This window comes from Alligator sinensis, unplaced genomic scaffold (genome assembly GCF_000455745.1).
Source record: "Alligator sinensis unplaced genomic scaffold, ASM45574v1 scaffold485_2, whole genome shotgun sequence".
NCBI classification, from domain to species: domain Eukaryota; kingdom Metazoa; phylum Chordata; order Crocodylia; family Alligatoridae; genus Alligator; species Alligator sinensis.
In genome coordinates this window covers 2522795-2545921 of record NW_005842069.1, presented here as the reverse complement: position 1 = coordinate 2545921, position 23127 = coordinate 2522795, and the positions used below count along the sequence as shown (strand labels likewise).

Genomic DNA, 23127 nt, shown 5'->3' with positions numbered 1-23127 from the left:
GAAGAGGGTGTGGCCTCCCTGCTGATAGCTCAGGCTTCCCACCCTGCTGTTCTGCCGCGGGGCCCCTGCAACCCAGTGGGTGGGACCTGGTGTAGCAGGCCAGAGTGGGGCTGGTCAGCGAAGGTCCTTGCCGCTCTGAGCTCCATGTTTCCCTAGTGAGCCATCTCCTGCTTGCCTGGCAGCAGTGGGGGCAGCCAGGGTTGTTCCCCTCGCTGCTGCGGTGCAAGCAGGGGGTATATCACCAGGGCAACATGGAACTTGCAGCAGCATGGAGCTTCCCCACCTGGCCCTGTTCTGTCCTGCCACACCAGGTCCCACCTGCAGGGCTGCAGAGGCCCTAGGGGAGGGCAGCAGTGTGGGCAGCCCCCCCACCGGCTCTGTTCTGGCCATGGCGACCATGGGGTAGGGGAAGCTGGGCTCCACACCCTGCTATGCAGCAGCAGCCACAGCCTCCCATGGTCAGCAGCCAAGTCTCACGTGCTGCTGTGGGTGGCAGGAGGCTGCAGAACTGGGTCCCTGGCATCTGGGAGCCCCCCAGCAGGGCTAAGGAGGGTAGGGGGCTGTGGGTGGGGGTGAGGGGCACCAGCAGGGCCATGGGTGTGTGTGTGGGGTGGGGTGAGGGGTATCAGCAGAGCCAGGGGGCTTTGGGGGGGAGTCAGGGGCCTGGACCTGCATTCTGTGAGCTAAGGGGGTGGGGGGGCTTTGATTTTACATGATAAAACCTCAAAGTCGAATACCAAACTTTATAGGTATTTAGCATTTATTTTATTATAGTGATTGAGACACTGGCAGACTTCCAAATTTCTTTAAAATTGTAAATATATCCATAAAAGATTGTTTTCAATTGATGCTGATATAGATATAGATATATAGTGGTGTTTCATTTTAATTGTGGATTTGGGTTTTTTTTAATCAGAGAACCTGCAAGTTTTATCAGAGAATTTGCAATTTTTTATCAGACGAAACCAGGATCCCTGTTCATGAACAAGGGTGTCAGAAACCAGCTTTCATGTTTATCCTTCAATATAGCAAACAAACCCAGAAGGTGATGCACTATTTACTGGGCTGCTCAAGACAGATATGATACTTGTTGCCACTGCTGGAATCTCCTGACCGATTAACAAGAAAGCACTAGGCTGATTAATGATCCAACCAATGTATCTAAGTAAGGGCCTAGTCTGACACCTTGTCTATCTGTGCATTGCCTGCCTGGATCTTGAGTCTAAGTTCACAAAATAAATAGCTGTTAAAATCTAGGGCCTTGATTCACTACTGTATAGAGTACAAAAGAATTAGGCAATGATACATTCAGGCCTTGCATTCATTGCTAAATTTTGCAGCTTTGGCCTACTTCTAAGAGAAACAAGAACAGAGAAGAAATTACCTATAGAGGCATACTTTGAAATCCAAAGCCTGCTGTTCTCCCTTCTCAGAAATATAGCACTGTGGTGATATGGTGTGCTTCTCACTGAAAGACACTTTCATTCTAAATCCTATTTTTGGCATTTATCATTTTCTGAAGAACATTACTGAATAGAATTTCCTCAAGCTACTTTCAGCCGAAGGTTGATTGTGTGCGTGTATGTATGAATTTTAAAAAAATCCCTAAACATCCCAGTAATCCAACCATGAAAAAACAGCATTTAGCACATTTTAACAAATTTGTAGTCATCCTTTTTCTGAGTGTACAAAGCTAGAAAACATTATTTTGAAAAATTCAAATGTGTCAGATGCATAAAAAGTGAGTCTTCTGCCAAGATTGGGAACAAAAAGGTTGAGACATATCAAAGTTTTAAGTATTTGAAAACTGTTCAGTGCAAATTCACTTCAGAGTGTTCTTCTCACATTATAGGACTAAAGCATGCCTTTAGGGAAAGTTCTAAACAAGGACTGATATGTAAACTTCACAAACCCAACACTATGCATTTAGAAAGATACAGACTTCCATTTATATTTTACAGAGTTACTTCTTCCTTGTAGACTATGGAAGGGAACTCTAGGGAAATATATGATAAGGATCTTGTTTTTAGTTTCAGTTGTGAGTTAAACTTCTTGCTACAAGGTAGATTAATATGTCTCTCTGTGGGAGTGTCTACATTTGCAATTAATGTGAAGCAATAAACTCCAGGGCAGATTGAGCTGGAGTAAACTATGTGAAAATGCTGTGCCTGGGGAAAGCAGCAATTTGAGCCATTGCAGAGCAGGCCCAGGCTGACAGAAGGCACCGGGGTCAGGCCCGGGCTCTGGATGGCAGCATCAGGTGGCAGAGGGGCTGGCTAGGTTGGCTAGAAGGATGCTGAAAGTGTGGAGCTGTGTGGCTAAGCAGCAGGCAAGAGTCTGGCCCCCACCTGGCTGGGCTGACAGGGCACAATTAATGCCCATGGTCAGCATCTACATGTGTGTTTAAACACAGTAAATTACCCCGGCATAAGAGAGTACTGCCCCCCACAAATTAGCATTAGTTAGTTTACCCGGCATTAATTAGTTTACTGTGTGTAGACTGTCATGCGTGTAGCTGGTGATGCTTTACTCCGCAGCTAATCTACTCCACAGTTAAGCACCTACTGGGCACATCTACACATCTACACATAAATATTAAAGCAATGCAATAATCTCTGGTGCACTTCACACTGAAGTTCATTGTTCCTTGGCATAGTGTTTACATGTGCATCTGGGACTGCAGCATGTTGAGCTAGGGCAGAGCAGCCCCGAGCTGGCAGGGGGCTCTGGGGGTCAGCCTGTCAGACCAGGGCTGCTCCAACCTGGCTAAATGTGCTATGGAGGGGCTGGCTGGAGCATGAGGGTGCTTGAGTGCAGGGCCAGCTGGCAGGCAGCCCCCACACTAAAGCACCTGTGTGCCCCAGCCAGCCCCATCAGCCTTTACATGTACATTATAGCAGAGTAAATAACTCCACCTTAGGATAGTACTTTTATCTGGCAGTACTAACCTACGGTGGAGTTAATTAGGCATCTTTTGTAATAAGCATCTTGTGTAGATGCGCTCACTAGATGTGCAAAGAACTAGTCTGCCAACACAAATTCATGTACTTATTTAAAAAAAATGCTTATTAATGTACTGAAAGACCTATAAAGTATAAATTCTTGGTACAGCATCACATAGAAAGTAAATATGGAATAGAATATATAACAGGGTATTTTAAAACACAATCCCTGGTTATTCACATTTCAAACACACTGTGTACATAACTGTGTCCTTGATACCAGCCAGTTCAGCATTGATAGATTACTGTTTTCCCGTCCTGACAAGGAAAGTGAGCATAATTGTTCTGTTCAGTGAGACATCTCAGAGAAAATGGAGACCCACTTCTTATAGATTAATATCTTTGATTTACCTTCATTGTCCCTTAGTGTAAAGTTGGGATTCAAAGAAAGGCCCTCATCAAGAGAAAAACGGAATCTTGGCCCATTTGCAGAGATATCTTTGTCAGTGGCACTGATAGTCTGAATAACCTGAAATAAAAATTAAATAGTGAATGTGTTGAAATTTGAACTTGACCCAAATGCTGCCTCACCTCAGCAAAACCTTTAAGTTACTTAATTTTTTTACTTGGCTGATGCCAAATTCTATTCAGGAAACAACAGGCCCATTAGCTTGATTTCTCTAATATGAAATAATTTAGGAGCCATGCTTTGGGGAAAGTAAAAGCATTGAAACTTTAAAACATTCTAATGTTTTAGAAGTTCTGAGTAAGGGTTCTGATACTAAAATAGCCCTTATCATCTAGATTGCATCTAGATTAGGGACTTTCAGAATTACAGTTTTAGATAAACACCTATTTGCAAGAGACAAAATATGGGTTAAATAAATGTCTCCATTTAAAGCATCCTCTGCCTGTTGTCCCTACTATATATTTACAATGATAGCTGATATTTTTTTAACATTAACATTGGTAAAGAAAAAAACTTTAAATCAAGGTGACACGCATACAACAAAAGCATTCTGCATGAACCCTCTCAGAACCCAGCCCCAAACTGTGGAATAGAAGAATATGCAGGATGGCACTCGTGACTGTTTTTAGTTTGGCTTTCCCAGTAAAAACATACAATGAAAGATCTTATGACAGACAACATTGACAATGGAGTGTATCCGGAAAGACAAAATCCCTACCCCAAAAACCTTAGCTAATTTTTTCAAATGAAATTAAATGCAAAACTTTGCTACGCTTTTCAAGTGTTTGACTAAGGGACCTGTTACACATTAATATTAGGCACCTTGTAGAGCTCTTAACCCCTGGATTGTCCACATATTAACACCTGAATCTAGTTTTAAGCACAAATGACTCACCCAGGTTACATCCTTCAGCATCCCAGGATGCAGTGTCCCCTCCCCTATCCTCCTGTTCTGGATGGAAAGATTTTCAATCCCCAAAACTCTACTGCTCAGGGATGGCTCTGGCAAGCTTTTGATCTGGTGTCCCATGACCTCTTCATGGAAAAATTGGCCAACTGTGGCCTCAGCTACATCGCAGTCCAATGGCTGGGAAAATGGCTCCAAGGTTGTAGCGAATCATTATGGTGCACCGTGACCTGTGGCATCCCCCAAGTCTCTGTCCTTGGACCGGTTCTCTTTAACATCTTTAGAAATGATGTGGACATTGGTGTCAGAAGCACACTGGCTAAGTTTGTCGATGACACTAAACTTTGGGGCATAGCATCCACACTTGAAGACAGGCTAGTGATCCAGGCTGAGATGGATAAACTTACTAAGTGGGTGAATACAAACCTGATGAGATTCAATACTGACAAATGTAAGGTACTCCACCTCGGGGGGAAAAAAAACCCGCAGCATGCTTATAGGCTCGGCAGTGCTACGCTTCTTAGCACCACTGCTGAAAGGCACTTGGGGGTTATGATTGACCACAAGATGAACATGAGCCACCAATGCGATGTCGCAGCTGGTAAAGCAAATAAAACTCTGGCTTGCATCCATAGATGCTTCTCAAGTAAATCTCAGGATATCATCCTCCTGCTGTACTCGGCCTTTGTGAGGCCGCAGCTGGAGTACTGCATCCAATTCTGGGCTCCACAATTCAAAAAGGATGTCAAGAAGTTTGAGAGAGTCCAGAGGAGAGCCATGCTCATGATCAGAGGGCAAGAGAATAGGCCTTAGGAAGAGAGGCTGAGAGCCATGGGACTCTTCAGCTTGGAAAAGCGCAGGCTCAGGGGGGACATGGTACATAAGTACATAAGGGGTGTACATCAGGATCTGGGAGAACGTCTGGTCACCAGAGCGCCTCAAGGAAAAACAAGGACCAAAAGTCATAAACTCCTCCAAGACCATTTTAGGCTGGACATACAGAAAAACTTTACTGTCCGAGCTTCCAAGGCCTGGAATAGACTCCCTCCAGAAGTGGTGCAGGCATCTACTCTGGACTCATTCAAGAAATGTTTGGATGCTTATCTTGCTGGGATCCTTCAACCCTAGCTAACTTCCTGCCCCTGGGGTAGGGGCCTGGACTTGATGATCTTTGAGATCCCATCCAACCCTAACGTCTGTAAAATCTGTAGAGAAGTCAACTTTCCCCTCCCACCCCCAGGGGTGTGACTTTCCTACCCTCAGGGGTTCAACCCCAAGGAAACAGCCTGCAGAGCACATATCAGCTAGCCACGTCACAGGACATGGATGGGTCCAGGGGTAGGATCTGGTGGGGGGAACAATAGAGGTGGCCAGATCAGGTCCCCATGAACTGGGGCTTCCTTCTCAGCGCAGGAGCAGTAGCTCCCCAAAAAGTACCTTTCCTCACTGTTCCCACCTCCCAGCCACCCTGGGAAGCATGACCACACCCCCACGCCCCAATCCCAAAGTATTAATAAATAATAATGTATTATTATTATTAATACATACTACTTTTAGTAACATCAATTTATTAAAATGAGATCTTTAATGTACTTCCTCTTTATTTCTTTTTTTTGTTTTACTTTTTAAATTTTATCCTTCAATAGCTGACTTCCTTCATTTCACCACCCTTCCCTCCCCTCATTTCATTACCCACTCTCATTCCATTAACTCTTCACCTTCCAGCTTCATCTTCCTACCCCACCCAAACCCATCTCTCATACCCTTCCACCTAGAGCAGGAAAAGAAGCTTGTCTTGGCTCACCAGCCCTATACTGGCAACTCACAGCTGTAGCTCCTTGTCAAGTCCCTGCTCACCAGACCTCTAGTAGTAAGGCACAGCTGTGCAGGTGGCAGACAGTCATAGAAGGTTTTTAGCCTTAAGCTGTGACTCCTCCAGACTTGAGCTAACACTAACACTAGTCAACAGGTGAGCAGCTCAAAGTGCAAGGTATAATAAGGCACTAAGTGTTTCCCTCCTTCCACTTTCATATTCTTGCTTGGACTGCACATTGAAGTGACAAAACAACATAAAGAAGACCCTTTCTGTTATATTCCTGATTAAGATTGGATTGTCCGTTTTATAGAAATTACAGAAATTTTCAGGCAGGGGGAGGTGGCGTGAGGGAATGGGGAGTGGAGTCTTTCCTCACAAGAATTCATGTTCAGGGTTGTAGACAGCTAATTTGCCACACTTGTAAATTCATCCAAACTTAACTAGAAGTCAAAACTCTGAAGTCTTAAGTGTCTCTGTCCATCTTCAGAATTATAGGACAGAGCCAGTATACCCACTTCTATAGGAGTCCCTCCATTGCAGGTTGCTATCTATAAAAATGTATGCTTCCTTAACACAGTTAGTTGCTAAGGCCTCTGGCAGGCCTTAATTTAATTGCACAATTTGGGATATGACAAATTTTATCCCAGACCCCCAAAATTACATGTCCTCCATACCACACATGCACAAGAAATTTCTGTAATCTGGGATTAAATACTATATAATGCAGAACATTTTTTATGGCTGTTTTCTCATTTTGTTGTGCCATTAGTTGCCTGAAGGTGTGAAAAGTTACTACTGGTATTTAAAGTGAGATTAATGTGTTAATTGTGTCATAAATGTAACATTTACCAAGGCCTAAGGTGCCACCATGCCCTATCTTTTGCCTCACTTCTACAGGAGAAGCAAAACAAAAGAAACACATTTTAGGGGCTAATATCATCCATTAATTATTTTATAAACAGTATGAGTCTGAAGCTTGTAAGTAGGCTATTTTTATATAATTATTATTTCTGTGAGTTGGGTTAGCGATTTGAGATTTTTTTAAAGGTTCCCCAATAATTTATTTGTACAATGGTAGGCCATTTCTGACATCCATTCCATGTTATATTTAGATGTTATATTTAGAGCATCTATTTACCTAGAGTTCTGAAGGAGGACAGGCAGTCTTAAACCATGGCAGTCTTTCTTAAAAGATTTGGTAACATTTAATTGTCCTACGTTACATTTTGAAAAGATGGCAATCACAAGGGGGAATAACTGTAACTGATGGCTTTGCATAGTGGAATGAGGATGGAAAAGACTCACAGGATTAGTTCAAATTCACATATTTGGTTTCTGATGTTGAGGCTGGAACTGAGACAAACTAAAGGGTGCGGGGGTAGGGACAATATTTAAGGAGGGAATATTTTCAAATGGATCAAATTTCTGGTTCCACTAAAAAAAAAGTTAATGCACATTTACTCTCACCCATTGTTAATAAGTAGTTACAATTTAGATCAAAAGCAAGCGCTACACAACCTTATTTGTTGTGCTTTATTTACAAGATAATATACTAGCTATAGTCTCCTGGTTTTGAAAGCTAATTATACTCTTCAGTCAGTCATAAAACTGAAGGGGCATAAAAGGCATTAAAAAGTAGTAGAACAAGATACCTTCCAATAGGAGAAATGTACATTAGAGCTAGTCAAAAATATTTTTTCAAAATGGTTTTTAATGGTAAATTGGGTTTCTGACCCTTTTCATGAGAAGTGAAAAAAAATCAAAACCCAGATATTTTTCATTTTCAATTGTTCGTCACATTTTATGAAACATGTCAGCATTTTCCTTGGAAAATGACTTCCCTCTTCAGTCCAGTTTTGGAACATACCTGTATGAAGTTTATGGAAGCAGATCCTTCTTTTCTGTAAGAACTATATGCAATGTGTTGAGACAACTCCTATAATTAAATGGTCAATAACATTTTAACTTTGTTTCTGATTTGTAGCTTATCAGGGTAGCCTGAAGTAACCACATAGGGCTAGGTTATCATCACAATGTTCGTTTGCATAGCTCCACTGAAGTGATTAAATTGTAGGCTTTTGCTAAGCAACTTTTGGAGGGAAAAACTATAAGGAAATTGATTTCCACCAAAGTAGGTCACAGTTCTGGCTCAGGTATATCTGATTTTACAGTGACAGTAAAATTATATCATAGTTCATTAGTTTGATCAAAACTACACTGTATACTTTTACTTCTTAGGTGGATTGAACTATGTAGCTATAAAACTTTTGATTCTTTCTGTCACAGGTTCAAATGCCATTCTGGTATTATTCCAACTGACCTCATTGGGAATTGCACTCATTTATGATGGGGTGAAACTTGGTCCCGTGCTTCAAGCTATGTTTATCATGCGTCATTCATAAGTCCCTGTGAGATAAAAAATTTCCTAAGCAAGGTGAATACTAGAGTAACAAAGTCTGGAGTTGAGTTTTCAAATGGTGTTATCCTCATAAGTGTTTTGAGTGGAAGATGCCTTAGGGATTTTGCTGAAATAAATCCTTTGTAACACTAAGTTTTACTGACATATTTAAAAAAGATAAATTGAGCTCTTGGGAAAGGAAGGAGCAGGAGAAAGAGAGCCTGGAGAAACAAGTCCTGATGCAGTTTTTATTACCTCGCCCATCCTCTTAATGCTCCCCCCCTTCCCAGGAAAGGGAAACCAATAAAAGGAATTCACAAAGAATTTAGAAACTTCACTGTTTTGGTTCAAACTTAAACATTGCAAAATTCTTTGTAAAACTGAAGCTCCATTCCAAACATAGTTCCTGGACATATTATTTAAACATTAAAATCCACAAACTTTCCTCATAAGTAGTAGTAGTATATATTAATAGTAGTAGTAATACAAATCTTTTTCAAGTACGTAAGCAAAGCAAAAGAACCCAATAATTTACCCAGTTTACTGGCTAAATATTCCTGCCTACTAATTTATAAGTCCCTTTAATGTGCAAGTGCATTTTTACTAACGATTAGCTTTCCAGAACTTATCCTTGATTAGACACTTTGGAATAAACCAATACAAAAATATTAAAATTGTGCTATAGTACACTGTTGTGCAGTAAGGATGTAGGTGATTTTTAAATTAACAAAATACTGGATTCAGCTTCACTTGTAAGTTTTGCCATTTGGGGATGTGACAACTTCCCTGGTAAAGCAGACATTCAGCAGAGATAGGTGTAAAGTGAGCAATAGGGAAACCTTGTTCATGTTACGTTTTCAACCTCTACGTTTTCAACCTCTTCAATTTAAGCCTACACCATTTTTCATGTCATCTGGATAACAGAACATTTCCAAGGAGTATCTAAATTACTTCAAAAGTTTGTTATTGAACATTTTGAATCTTTGTAGTTAATGTGATTAATTATGATTTCTTCTGAGATCTTGGAATTAGTGGTATAAGCCTCAGTTTCCTCCCCACAGGATTTTCGAGTTTGTAATTTTAGTGTGTCCTCATAAGGTAACTTTATGTATAAAATATTTGCCATGTTTTCTCCCCAGGCTGAGAAAATTTCACCAAACTTTGTATAGATGTATATAAATGCAGATATCCCGAAAGTCACTTTGGGCATGACTTCTTGTCTGTTAGGGTTAGCTTATACTCCACCTACTAGGTAGATGAGTGGACTGAGGCTCAAGTACAATTCTATTCTACCTTGGTGAAGTCTTGAAAATTCATTAAAGCATTTCTTTTTGTAACGTAACATCACATTATCTTTATGTTTGAGTCACAAATAACACTGAAGAGGGGATGGACCGAGCCACCTTTTGCATTCAGTATTTTTCAGATGCATATGAGCACCTAAATCTACTTATGCACCTAATCAGTGGGGAAAAAAAACCCTAGCCTTTGGTCAATCAACCATCAGATTTATGATGACTGTGGAAGAATTCTAGCAATCCTGAAACAGGCTTTAGTATAAGATGAGATGATTCCTCTTTTTCAGTTATATTTAAATATTTGGCTAAACACACCCATTTCATTGGATAGGATACTGAATTTCAGTAATCCTTTTCCTTTTTTTTTATTTTATTTTATTTTAGTCTTTTCTTATAGAAGTAGGGTCAGAAAGGACCTTGTAGATCTTCAAGTCTGACCCCCTGCCTGGGCAGGAGGAAAACTGGGCTCAGTTGACCCCAGTCAGGTATGCATCAAGCCGCTTCTTAAAGACCCCCAGGGTAGGAGCCAGCACCACTTCCCTTGGAAGCTGGTTCCAGATCCTAGCCGCCCTAACTGTGAAGTAGTTCTTATGGATGTCTAATCTAAACCTACTCTCCAACAACTTGTGGCCGTTATTCCTTGTTATCCCGGGGGGCGCTAGGGGAAGCAAGGTCTCCCCCAAACTCTTCTGGTCCCCCCTAGTGAGTTTATAGATGGTCACTAGGTCCCCCCTTCTCTTGTGAAGGCTGAACAGGTTCAGGTCCTGTAGCCTCTCATTGTAGGGTCTGCCCTGCTGTCCCCGGATCATGCGGGCGGCCCTCCTCTGGACCCTCTCAATGTTGTCCACATCCCTCTTGAAGTGGGGTGCCCAGAACTGGGCACAGTACTCCAGCTGTGGCCTGAACAGTGTCGCATAGATGGGGAGGATCACCTCCTTGGACCTACTTGAGATGCACCTGTGGATGCACGATAAGGTCCGGTTAGCCCTGCCGACCATGACCTCGCATTGTCGGCCCATGTTCATCTTGGAGTCAATGATGACTCCAAGATCCCTTTCTGCCTCCGTGCTCTCAGAAGGGAGTTTCCCATCTTATAAGTGTGCTGCTGGTTACTACTGCCCAAGTGCAGCACTCTGCACTTGTCAGTATTGAAACCCATCCTGTTTTTGTTAGCCCACCCCTGCAACCTATCCAGGTCTTTCTGCAGTCTTTCCCTCCCTACTAGTGTGCCCACCTCACCCCAAATTTTGGTATCATCAGCAAATTTGAACAGATTGCTTTTCACCCCATCGTCCAAACTGCTGATAAAGAAATTGAACAGTGCGGTCCCAAGGACCGAGCCCTGGGGGACTCCGCTGCCCACTTCCCCCCAGGTCGAATATGACCCATCCACCACCACCCTCTGAGTACGATCCTTCAGCCAATTTGCAATCCATCTGACTGTGTAGACATCAATGCCACAGTTGCCTAGTTTTTTTTAATGAGGATGGGCTGGTCGACAGTGTCAAAGGCCTTGCTGAAGTCCAGAAGGAGTCCAGTCTTGAAAGTCTTCAGTCCAGTCTTGAAAGACTTCACTCGGTATTTACTCTGAAAGTCTGCTTTTCTACATAATTACTGACTGAATTTACAGGTTATCTTAAATCCTCCAAAATAACAAAAAACAAACAGACTCTCCTAAATGAAACTCTACTAAAAAGCACAACGTAAGGGTTAAATTATCATTAATGTTTTAAACAAAAGACAGTGGTACAAAAAATATCTCACTTACAGGATCATTAAAATCAGAAATGCTCTGCCTTTCCACTTCAAAAGACAAAGTATAATACAATGAAATATTTGATCATACTGCATGTGAGAAAACAGCTTTTCTGCTCTTTTTAAGGTTGGTACAAAACTTTCCTATACAGAAACTAAGCTTTTTAAAATGTTTGTGTTTTCAGAAGAATTACTGGTTTTCATTACTTTAGTCCATTCAGTTGTTTTTCTTTTTTTAAAACTTTCAGCATATTTAATCATCAAACAATACAAAGTTGGCCATCACTAAACTTTTATCACTCCTCCGCTGCATTGATCAGCAGCTTTCATATATACTACAAATGGAATGAGAAACAATTTCCCAGCAAATTCATTACTATGAAGCCTGAAAAAGAACATGCCTTTGTTACCTTTCAAGTGTTTCTAAATGATAACAAACCAAACATTTCTAGCAGTTCTCAATGCCACTTAAAACTCCACCCATTCCTACAACCAAGTTCCATGAATTTCTAATTACTTGCTAATGTTTTACCTAAGTATTTACTAATTGGGTAAAACAAAAACTATGCAGGTTTAATCCCTTCCCATTTAATTTTTTAGAATAGTTAAAGTTTTCAATAAAGATAGGATTTAGAGCCTAATGTGTTAGTATTAAAAAACTCAAAATGTTCTTCTTGTAAATACTTGAGAATTACTTAAATCCAAAAGATGCCCAATCCCTCCACACAAAACCCCCAAGACAAATAGAAGATGAAAACAAAAAATAAAACTATCAAAATACATGTTTTTAAAACCAAAAGAAACTGCTTTGCATAAACCTACAAAGTACCTCACAAGACAGTGCCTTTTGTAACTAATAGTTTTTGCATCCATATTTGTTGTTACATATCTGATTTAATATACGAATCCTGTTTTCAAATGAATGAACAATATGTAGATAATTTGTTTAAAAAGCAAAGTAGAGACTACGAAATTCAAGCAATGGTCAAAATTACTATGCTACATTAATTATTATTGACCTAATCTAATATAAAATATTACATTTTAGCTCTATTATTCCTAACACAGAAACTTCTAGGGGTGGGGCTTAATGCCTTCCATATTCAATCATATTCTAATTTACCTAACCAAAGTGTTTATAATACATTTGGGAATCTCTCAAATATGGATCGTCTTCCCTAAGCTAGTTCTTAGTCCAACAACCTCTATCCTGGAAACTCTCTTTCACACTGTGGTGCCCACAATACTCTAATTGTGACAACTTCTGTGGAGTCAATCAATATTTTAAAACAAATTTTGTATTACAATAAAGAAAAATATTATTCCCAGGGAAGGTTCTATTTTAACAGTTACTTTTTATTTTTTATCAAAGTTAGCATAAGTATAAATGATATTATATAGTTTTGGGGGCATATTGCTTTTTTCGAGATTACAAGAAATGAATGCCTAAGTGACCTGAAATATTAAAAGTGGAGATTACAGTATGCACATTTGGTAAAAAAAGTAATAGAATTCTAATCCACCTTCCAAGTTTGCTTTAATATTTTTGATGAATAAATAAATAAATAGATATTTATTAGAATCTTTAAAAAGATTCTATGCATCTCCAGCAACACTCTGGAAACATTTAGGAGCTGAATCCGGGCTGCCAGCTATTTTTGCCTCTTGGTCCAAGTGCCCTGCATCCCCCTGTACCTCTTAGTTACATTACTGATACTACTCTCCTCATTCCTCTTCATCTTAATGCTGGTCAAGCTCTTTGGAATAGGACCCAGGGTTTCCTATAAGCATTTTTATACAGCAAAATGACACCCCAAATCTCACTAGAACTTGATGCATTACCAAAATACAAGTAAATAGTAAACAATATAAGTAATACAATCTTCTCAGTTAAAAAGTACATTAGTAACATGCAGACTATTGCTTTCTTTAATACTGAGCTACTGAAGTAGAAGGTCCTTCAAAGTGTCATTAGTATGGGGCACTAAACTGCATTGAAGCAAGGGTCATGATGTAAAATAGCATGGATGTATCCCCAGATGAACAGAGAGTATTGAAGACAATTTCACACTAACATCCATCTTAAAACACTGAAGTGAACTAGTGGATGCCCAATGGAAAGTGATAGCTACAGTGTGCAACCCTCAAAGAGGGTGCAGGGTGTTAGAAGTGCTATAAAGCCATGGATGCCGATGGAGCATAGTAACAATGGAAGTAGCAGGAGAGCAGTAATCCAGTTCAGTCTCACTTTGAATACAGAAACCATATGAAACTTTGGTGTCAATCTAAAGGGATCCCTTACGAAAGAATAATGTTCTCTGTCATTGTTATTATGCAAACTGTTCTTAAAGACAGCTAACATGTGAAGAGTCACTGTTACAACTATGTTGTATCTGCCATTGTACAAAGAATCTATGAAGCCTTGTATCCAGGTAAAACTGGGATGAGAAGGTAATTATTCCCTTTTACTGATGATGATAAGCCTTCATTCACTTATCAGATAAGATTATAATTTTTCTCATCTTGATTAAACACAAATATTTGATACTTGTATTTTAGCAAAAATTAAAAGATATTGAAATGTACTTTCCCCTTATCCTATCATATGTAAAAGTTTTATTTAATTTGAAATGTAAAGCTATAATGGGATTATTTCCTTCCTCCAAGAATTACAGTATTTAAGTGTTCACCAAATCAAACCTCTTTTTTACATGGCATTAACAGAAATAAAGCAGTTCTTCTGTCATGTGTTAGAAGAAAGGCAACTGTGAGACTAATGTGTTACCTGACCAGGCTTTGCATTCTCACAGACAACTATATCATATTCTCTGGCAAGCTCTGGAGGGTTGTCATTGACATCCAGGATTCTAATGCCAACTGGAACATGGCTCAGCAGGCCAGGATTGTCTGTAACACACAAGAATGTATTCAACCATTTGACAGTCTTAATACACCCCTTAAAGACATAGCTTAAACAATCTTGTTTTAAATGATGGCTTGCTGGAAACTCAGTACTACAGTAGAACTTCTGGTAAAGATAACTTTGAAAGAATGTTGTTTTCTGAGTCTCATTAACTTACTGAGAAATGAAAAATGAATATGGAAGCACAGCATGAATGTTAAATTGGGATTTTGTCATATTGAGGAAATTATAAGTTACTCAGGAACTGAAGTGGGAGAAAGTTGTCAGAATGTACTGCATGATGTCACATTGTATAATCCATTGGTTTCACAATTAATCTGCACGTGTCATTGTGGTTTTGAATACAATCTAAAATTAAATATTTTTTGTTTTCTTCAATCCCAGAAAGATATCAGGTCATGAAAAGAAAATATCAAAGGGAAGCCTAAATAAGCATATACATATGAACCATTTTGACATGCAGGCCTACAAATTTTGAGCAAAGTATCGCATACTATTACCAATAATACACAAATGAGAAATCAGGGCTAGAGCCTGCATCACTGAAATTGATGGGAGTTTGCAATTAGGTTTAAATATGTAGGAACAATCCTAAAGGTAATAAAATAATGAATACAAATATCAGAAAAAGATATAGTTCATCATACTAGTTTAGATGTGACCAAATAAGAAAGCACAACAAATGCAGACAGGTTTCAATGAACAGAAGTTTTATATGATGAACCAGGCTGTCTAGATCCATACATATATTCTCACATTCCCATCTCCAAGCCTGACTTTTCAGATATCATTATAAGAGGTTTACATGAAAAACCTTTATTAATTAGCACTCCTCATTATAAGATGTTTTTCTCTCTCTTTACCTTAATTGCACACATCATAATTTTTTCAAGAGGGGTCAGCTTTAGTGCATCTTTGCTGACAGCTCCTCAGGATTCTCTTCTGTTGACATATCCTGAAGCAGTCTAAGGGAGGAGTCAGTAAATTCCTCTTGTTTGGCCAAATACAGTTAAATGCTCATTGGCTAATCTGCTTTCACCTTTGGTGCAGCTGAGGCTGTCCAGTAGCATTCAGTCCACTGGAATTACAAGAATGAACTCAGCTAGAAGCTCAGCTTGAGATAACCTGTGATTCAGCAGTGTCTGATCCTAACTCTTGCACCCAGAGGCAGTACTAGGGGTAGAAATGCCTGGACAGAAAAAAAAGAGGCAAAAATCAACACAGGGATGGAAAAACTGGCTAAAGTGAGGGCAAGGAAAAGCTGAGAGGGGGGATGTTCCAGAAGAAGCAGTCATAATGGAATTCTTGACACAGAATAAGTCTATTTAAGGATGGCCCCATCAATTTTGGGGGAAAGAAAAGGAAGATTTTAGCTGAGAGGGAAGCAGAGTGATCTGGCAGTTTCTTCCCATCAGCAGACACTATAGCTATGTAAAAGAAAAAGAAATAAATATAGGACAGTAGGGAAGTAGGTAGGAAGGAAGAGAGAGTGAGATCACAACATGGGCCAGAATGTACTATGGAGAAACACATGATACTCCTGGCCAACAGGTTGGACAACCCATGGACTCTTGGATTAGTTTTGGAGCAGAAACTGGAGATACACTCATACACTTTAGTATAATTTGTTAATTTACAAATGCACACAAGTCTTGCTTGCCTGCTTAGTAGTGCTAACAAACAGTAATGCAGGCAACTCCTCTCTTTCAGAACCCAAATGTCAGAAATTTCTGCCCTAACACTAGAAGCAGGTACCTTGTGCTTCTGTGGGCACATCTACATGAGACACTAACTGTGCAGTAGCCTGATACTGAGCAGTAGTGCGTCATATCACCAACGGTGCTAATATGCTACTGCAGAGTATTCTCACTAAAAAAGGCGTGTGCCAGTGCTACTATGCAGTAATGTTGATTATACAAGTACTAAACTTAATGTGCAGTAACTACAGTGCATTAATGAAAATGTAGATGTTCCCTGTCAGTACCCAGGAAGGACCTTGCTCCAGTTAAACTGCTTACTACAATCTACACCCCTAGCATTTTTCTTTTGGCGATCCTTTGCTCATGGAGATCATACGATATGGGAAGGTAAGGCATGACATGTACCCTTCTTTGGTTCAGTTGTTCTGCAACACAAAGGAAGATTTTAAAAAAATCAGTAATTCAAACTATGGAGAACACTTTAATGCTCATGATACTCCTAACATAACTTTGGGCATAGTTAGGTATTAGTCTGACTATACCACACTAGGTTGCTTCTGTTGCCAGAACATCAGCTGACACATAGCAGATGCTACAGTGAAGCCACCAGAGCAGCTCATGTTGGATTCATGCAGCTTTTCTATGGCAGCTATGTCAGTAAGGCATGAAATAAATTCTGGGTGGGCACAGCTGTTAAAAGGGCTGTGGCAGCTGGCAGGAGATATAGGTGTGCCAGGGCAGGGACCACATGCAGCCAGGACCCAGAATGTAAGACTCTCAGTCCTGGCTGCATGTGGTTGTGATAGAGGGCACGCTCAGGGCCGGGTCTCATGCCAACCTGTCCACCTGTCTCTATGGGGCAGTCCACCCAGTCTTTCCTGCCACCACTTTGCTGTTCACAAAACAAGTGATGAAATGAGGGAGACTGCACATCACATGCCCCACGCCTGGGGGCATGATCTGCGGCTTCAAACCTCCCCTACACTGCAGCCCATGCCTTGCAGATGACCTCCATGGTGTCATTATGCTCCCAGCCTAGAGCCAGGCCAAGCTTAGCCCTCATTGTCAGGCCTCTTTCACACACACATTCACTCCTCTCACTAGGGCCTCTCGCATTCCAACCCCTTTCACAGGGTCTCTTCCTCGCATCAACAACTTGTTCTGTCTTGTTCCCTCTTGGAGCGGCTCCTGTAGGTCATAGGCTTTATCCAGATCATGCCTTGGGTGGCAGACGTAGAGTCCCTTTGGGCCTCTCCCAGGACTCTCACCTGGGTAGTGGCCAGCCAAGTTCCTAGGCCAAGCTTGCCCTGGGCCCTCCTGGGGCATCTTTACATAAACATACATAAACACACACTGCCCCAGCCCCACATACTGGGCTCTGTTGGGATATTACCATGTACGTCCGGACGTGGGCCTTGGCATCTCGTTGACATTCACTGGCCTTCCTCTTCCCCAAGGCCAGTTCCAGCCAACTCACTTGGGTTGGTCTTCCTCACTATTATCTCGTCTGCCACAAGTTTGATGACTTAATTAATGGGGGAGGGGTGATGACTCCCCGACAAAGGGCTGACCGTCACTTGCCCGGTGTCAGACCAGGTATATACAACAAAACCAACAAACTTCTTAGCAAATGAAATAAAACCACAGGCCACTTGCCATCTGTCCGTTGGTGCTTCTCCTGGCTGCAGAGGACTCGGATGCAGACTCTCCCTCCCCGTGCCCTTAATCCACGAGTGCTTAATCGCTGGAACCACATTTCCCGTTTTTTTCCTTCAGTAATTGATACCAGGCCAGCTTAATTGACCGAGCGCAGCAACCAATTAATGCAGAAGCATTTTTCCTCTTTAGGCATGTGAGCTCCTCTGAGCTCTAAAGACCCTGAAGGTTTCTTGCCCTGTTCCTGGGGACCTCAATTCCGGGCAGCAGACATGCCCCGTCTCTCCCTTCTACCATCCCTCTTCATCCCATCTCCCAAGACCAGAAATAACCCTGGGCTGCTTAATGAGCCCAAGCCGCTTTACCCAGCAAGGTGATAAAACAACACCGGGGGGAATCAGGAGCCCTTGTTGGAGTGTGGCCATGCCACCATGGCTGGGCAAACTCCCCTGGCCAGGGGCCTGCTCCAGGTATGTAATCTTGACCTTTTCACAGGCTCTCAGTCCTCTGTTCCCTCTTTCTGGGGCTCCACACTTCTCTCAACCTGATCTCCAAGGGGTTGGCCCATGTGCTGCCCTTCAGGCCATCCCACAGCCCTACTCAGCATACTCCGTCAGGGCTGCCCTTCAGACTGATCCTCACCCCTACTCAACCCACTTGCTCTCCAGGGGGTTGGCCTATGTGCTGCCTTTCAGGCTGAGCCTCAGCCCTACTCAACTCTCTTCCAGGCCCTCACTACCACCCCTTCTCTGGGGTTATACATCTACCCCCTCTTTCAGGGCTCCAGAGTTCCCTCTCTTGTGGAGGCTCAGATGGCCACAGCCATGCCTGGCCCCTTGTAACCACAGTGTTGTGGGGGCTAGGGGTTAAGATGCCCTGACCCACCTTTCACCAGGGTGGTAACTGGCCTGGCATCTCCTGAGGGCTCCCACACCATCAGGAGCACCCCAACAGGCCACCCATCCCTGGCAGGGTGCAGTTTTAGGTCATGTTCAGGGCCAAGAGCCTCCTAGCCATCCCCATCAGCTCTTGCCCATACCTCCTGGATGTTTCATATAGCTTTTCAACAAAGCAATGTTTATGCCTCACTGTCAGCAGCAAACTGCTGTATTTATATAGGCAGCCAGTGTTTTAAAATGGCTGCTGCAATCAAGCACCTGCTGGCTGCTTGACTCAGCCCTTAAAGTGGCAGACACTGCAAGTGCATTGCCACAGTGGTCCCTGCCGCTAGGAGCCCCCGCAGCAAATGGGGCTCCCAGCCATGGTAGCCTGCTTGTTGCCAAAGATCAGGCTCCTCTTACAACAGCAATAAGGCACTATTGGATCTGATGCACAATCCCACAGTCATACCTCCTGCCATGCATATGTGGCAGAACATCAGTAGCATTCAGCCCACTGAACACTGCTCAGATGGCATTTTGTTACTATTAACATTATTAGTAGTAATAGGATTGCAACAGAGATGAAACATTGAGCTCTTTTTGGCTGAGCTATGGCAATGCTCTTTGGCACAAAGGGGCACTACAAGATTTATTGGGTTTCTGGCCAATGACATATCTATTTCAGACTCTGTAAGTGATTCATCATCTACTGAATGATAACATCTCATTCAGCATTTGGTGAATCACTACCACTGTATCGCATTATAACGAGCACTGCCTCTTCTATGGTGCCCTTCATTAGTAACTTGAAGTATCAGGAACATTATATTTACCATAGCCAAGACATTACTGAAAATTACTCAAACCTTTGAGCACCCTCCCAGGGTCAGGAAGAACCATATCTGGCTACTTCCATGGGACAATATAAAAACTATTTTCTTTTTTCACACATCCCCAAAGACAAAGATGAGATTGTTTTCCTAAAGTGTTTATGAAGCTAATAACCAAATCAATAACAGAAAGGAAAATCAACATAGATTTTGGAATTAGAGACTCAGGATACAAAACAAATCTCCTTCTAGCAGACTATTATGTACAAGTCTTGTGCCAATGGTGGAAACAGATGCTACATTGTCGGAAAGCCTAAAATCCCAGCTCTTACATGGGACAAAGAAACTGGTTTCCAACCTTAGCTGTTAAGATCATATCAGACATAGGCCATGCACCAAGGCCGTGGCCCGACCAACTTTTAGCACACTAATTTATATAACCCACAAACGTGCAATTGTCCTTCCGGTTAAAACTGGGTAGCTATTTTTTAACTGCATAGCTAGCTAAATGAATATGCTAAAAGTTGGTCAGGCCATGGCCCAGGTGGCCCAACCTGCTCTGTAGCCTGTGATATCAGACCTTCATTTCTTCAATATTCCATGTATGAAATGTCATCCATTTTTAATTTTAGTCTGGACAATATGGATGTTAATATCTAAAACCCATTTTTATCTGACCCACCTTTAAGGATAAAGAAGGAAATATTTTGCAGCTGGTTCTATTTCTATGAAAAATAACTTAAGACTACTTAGAATATTAAAAGCCTCTGTGAAAATAGATTTGTAGGCAGTGTGCAGGGGAGGTCTAAGAAGATAAATGAATGCAGTTTTTCATAATGTAACAGTATATTTCATGGCTCTAAAGATTATTATAGAATTTATTTTGTAGGAACGGCTACATATGTGGTATAAACGTAAATATGCCCATACTGTGCTAGTATCTGTTGGATGAACTGGCATTAATTCAGCTCACTGTGGCTAAAGTAAACATTCCCTTTCAAGGAAAATGCATAAGGAGTAATGGTGAAAGATGGTAGAAAATTTGCAAGAGGAACTAAACAGTACTCAGCACCCAGCAGTTGGGTGCAGAAAGAGGGAGAGGAGGCTGACTGGGCACACGTGCAGGCTCTCAACACACATGTGCCCCCTACAATGTACCTGAGGTGGCGGAGGCTGAGAAGCAACAGGGGGGGCAGCAGCAACTGATCCCTTAAAGGTAAGTGGGGCAGGAGCCGGCGCAGCTGCAGAGGATCCGGAGGGGAAGCCCCCCGATCACTCTTTGCTGAGCTGGGCAGGGAGCCGCGCTCCCGAGCCGCGCGTGAACAGAGTACGCAAACAGGTACGCTCTGTAAGGGTGTGCTGGTGTTTCCACAGGTAGAAGCAGGCAGGGCAGCAAAAGAGTCTTCCTCAGGAGGGAGGAGGCTCCACCAATAAGGAGAGAGGTAAGGACAATCTGCGAGCCATGGTGACAACTTGCAGTGGTACCAGGGGCCCTGCCCAGTGGTGCCACCCTTCCAGGGATACTCTGAGGCTTCCACCCAGATGGAGCCCTTGGGGGGGCCTGGTGACCACCTGCCCCCCTCGCTGTGGGGGTGGCTGGGTGGGATCCCTGGGGTGGGACTGAGGTCTGGTGACTCCCCCACCTGCCCCTCTTGTGAGCGTCTTCAGGCTCTGGAGGGGAAGGTGGCAGAGCTCCAGGCTGAGGTGAGCATGCTGCGGGGGATCCAGGCAGCAGAGGACAAAATTGATATGCATTTCTGTTCTCTGCAGGGACAGGAATCCACGAGAGAGACCCCCCGTGCACAGCGCCCAACTAATCGGTGGCAGCAGGTTCCTGTCAAGGCCAGGGCAGTTCATACAACTGCTGTGCCTGCTCCCCGGACACCCCTCAGGAACAGGTATGCGGCCCTGGACCCCTGGAGAAGGAGGCAGAAGAACAGGTCCCCAGAGAAATTGAAGCCGCTCGACCTATATCACCAGCTCAGAAGAGGCACACTGAAGGAGACGCAAAGTTCTGGTCATCGGGGACTCCATACTGAGGGGAACCGATGGTCCAATCTGTTGCTCGGAGCCCTGGTCATGGCAGGTCTGCTGCATCCCCAGAGCGAGGATTCACAACATCACAGAGACCATCCCTAAAATCATCAAGCCCTCTGATTACTACCCACTGGTTCTGGTCCATGTGGGTACAAATGATGCATCCAAGGGCAATCCAGATAACATCATGGAGGACTACAAGGCCCTGGAACACCAACTGAAGAAGATGGGAGCCCAGGTGGTATTTTCCTCCATTCTCCCAGTAAGTGGACGGGGTAGGCATCATGAGGCCTGAATTGACGTGGTTAACCAGCAGCTCTGGAGCTGATGCCATGAGGCAGGCTTTGGGTTTTTGATAATGACCCTTGTTTTTGTAAGGAGAGCATGCTGGGGTGGGATGGACTTCACCTCTCCCCTAATGGCAGACGTATCTTTTCCTCTAGGTTGGCTGACCTCATACAGCACGTTTTAAACTGGCTTCGCCAGGGGAAGGGGCCACTTTGAGTGGAGAGGATGCTTCACCAGCATGCAGGGTGACAAGAGGAAGAAAAGCCCAGGTAAGCAACAACATCCAGGAAGCAGGGGGCCACAACTGTCCTGGGAGTGGGAGGGAGGCACATGCACCCTCAGGAGGCGTCAGGTGCCTCTACACTAATGCTCATAGTATGGGGAGCAAGCAGGAGGAACTGTGGCTCCTGATTGTGAGTAAGAACCCACACTTAGTAGGGCTCACAGAAATCTGGTGGGACCCTACCTACGACTGGGCGGTGGGCATTCAGGGATACACCCTATATAGAAGAGACAGAACAGAGAGGAAAGGTGGGGGGGGTGTGCTCTATGTCAAAGAGCACCTCACACCATCAAGGATTATCTTCGGGTTAGAAGAGGGTCAGACAGAGGCACTATCGGTCAAACTACAAGGGGGGCATGGTGAAAGGGACCTTACGCTGGGTGTCTACTACAGACCACCCAACCAGGTGTAGGGCTGGACCAGGACTTCTCCAGTCAGTTTATGGAGGTGGTTAGGTCAAAGGATGTTATTGTCATGGGTGACCTAAACTACACAGACACTTGCTGGGAGGAGCAGACAGTCAGGTCTGACCGCTCGCATATGTTCCTAGCTGTATTCAAGGACCTTCGCCTTATCCAGGAAGTACACAGTCCCACTAGGGGTAACGCCTTGCTGGACCTGGTCTTGGCCACGGGCGATGACCTGGTGAGGGGACTGCAGGTCCTTGACCACCTGGGCAACAGCGATCATCAGCTTTCATTATCCAACGCAGGGCATCCAGGGCTCACACCAAGGCTAAAGCCCTTAACTTCAGAAGGGCCAACTTCAATGAGCTTAGGAGACTAGTGGGGGAGACACTGAGGGCCCAGAAGGTAGAGGAGATGGGAGTCCATGAGGGGTGATCGTACCTTAAGGGGGCGATCCTCCAGGCCCAAAGGTTAACAGTCCCTGGAGAAGCAAGGATGGTAAGAGTGCTCAGAAACCACCTTGGCTCAGCAAGGGCA

The 23127-nt window shown here is 43.0% G+C and overlaps 1 protein-coding gene across 5 annotated transcripts in view; it reads right to left on the bottom strand.

Annotated features, from left to right (window-relative positions):
- Window positions 1–23127, bottom strand: part of LOC102381138 (cadherin-18) — a 469255-nt gene that overhangs the window by 20068 nt on the left and 426060 nt on the right. For all 5 annotated transcript variants that reach the window (XM_006023586.2, XM_025204105.1, XM_025204107.1 and 2 more), the window contains 2 exons: window positions 14371–14492; window positions 3354–3471 (listed from right to left, as the gene is read on the bottom strand). In XM_006023586.2, coding sequence (XP_006023648.1) covers window positions 3354–3471; window positions 14371–14492 — 240 coding nt within the window. The remainder of the gene's footprint in view (window positions 1–3353; window positions 3472–14370; window positions 14493–23127) is intronic.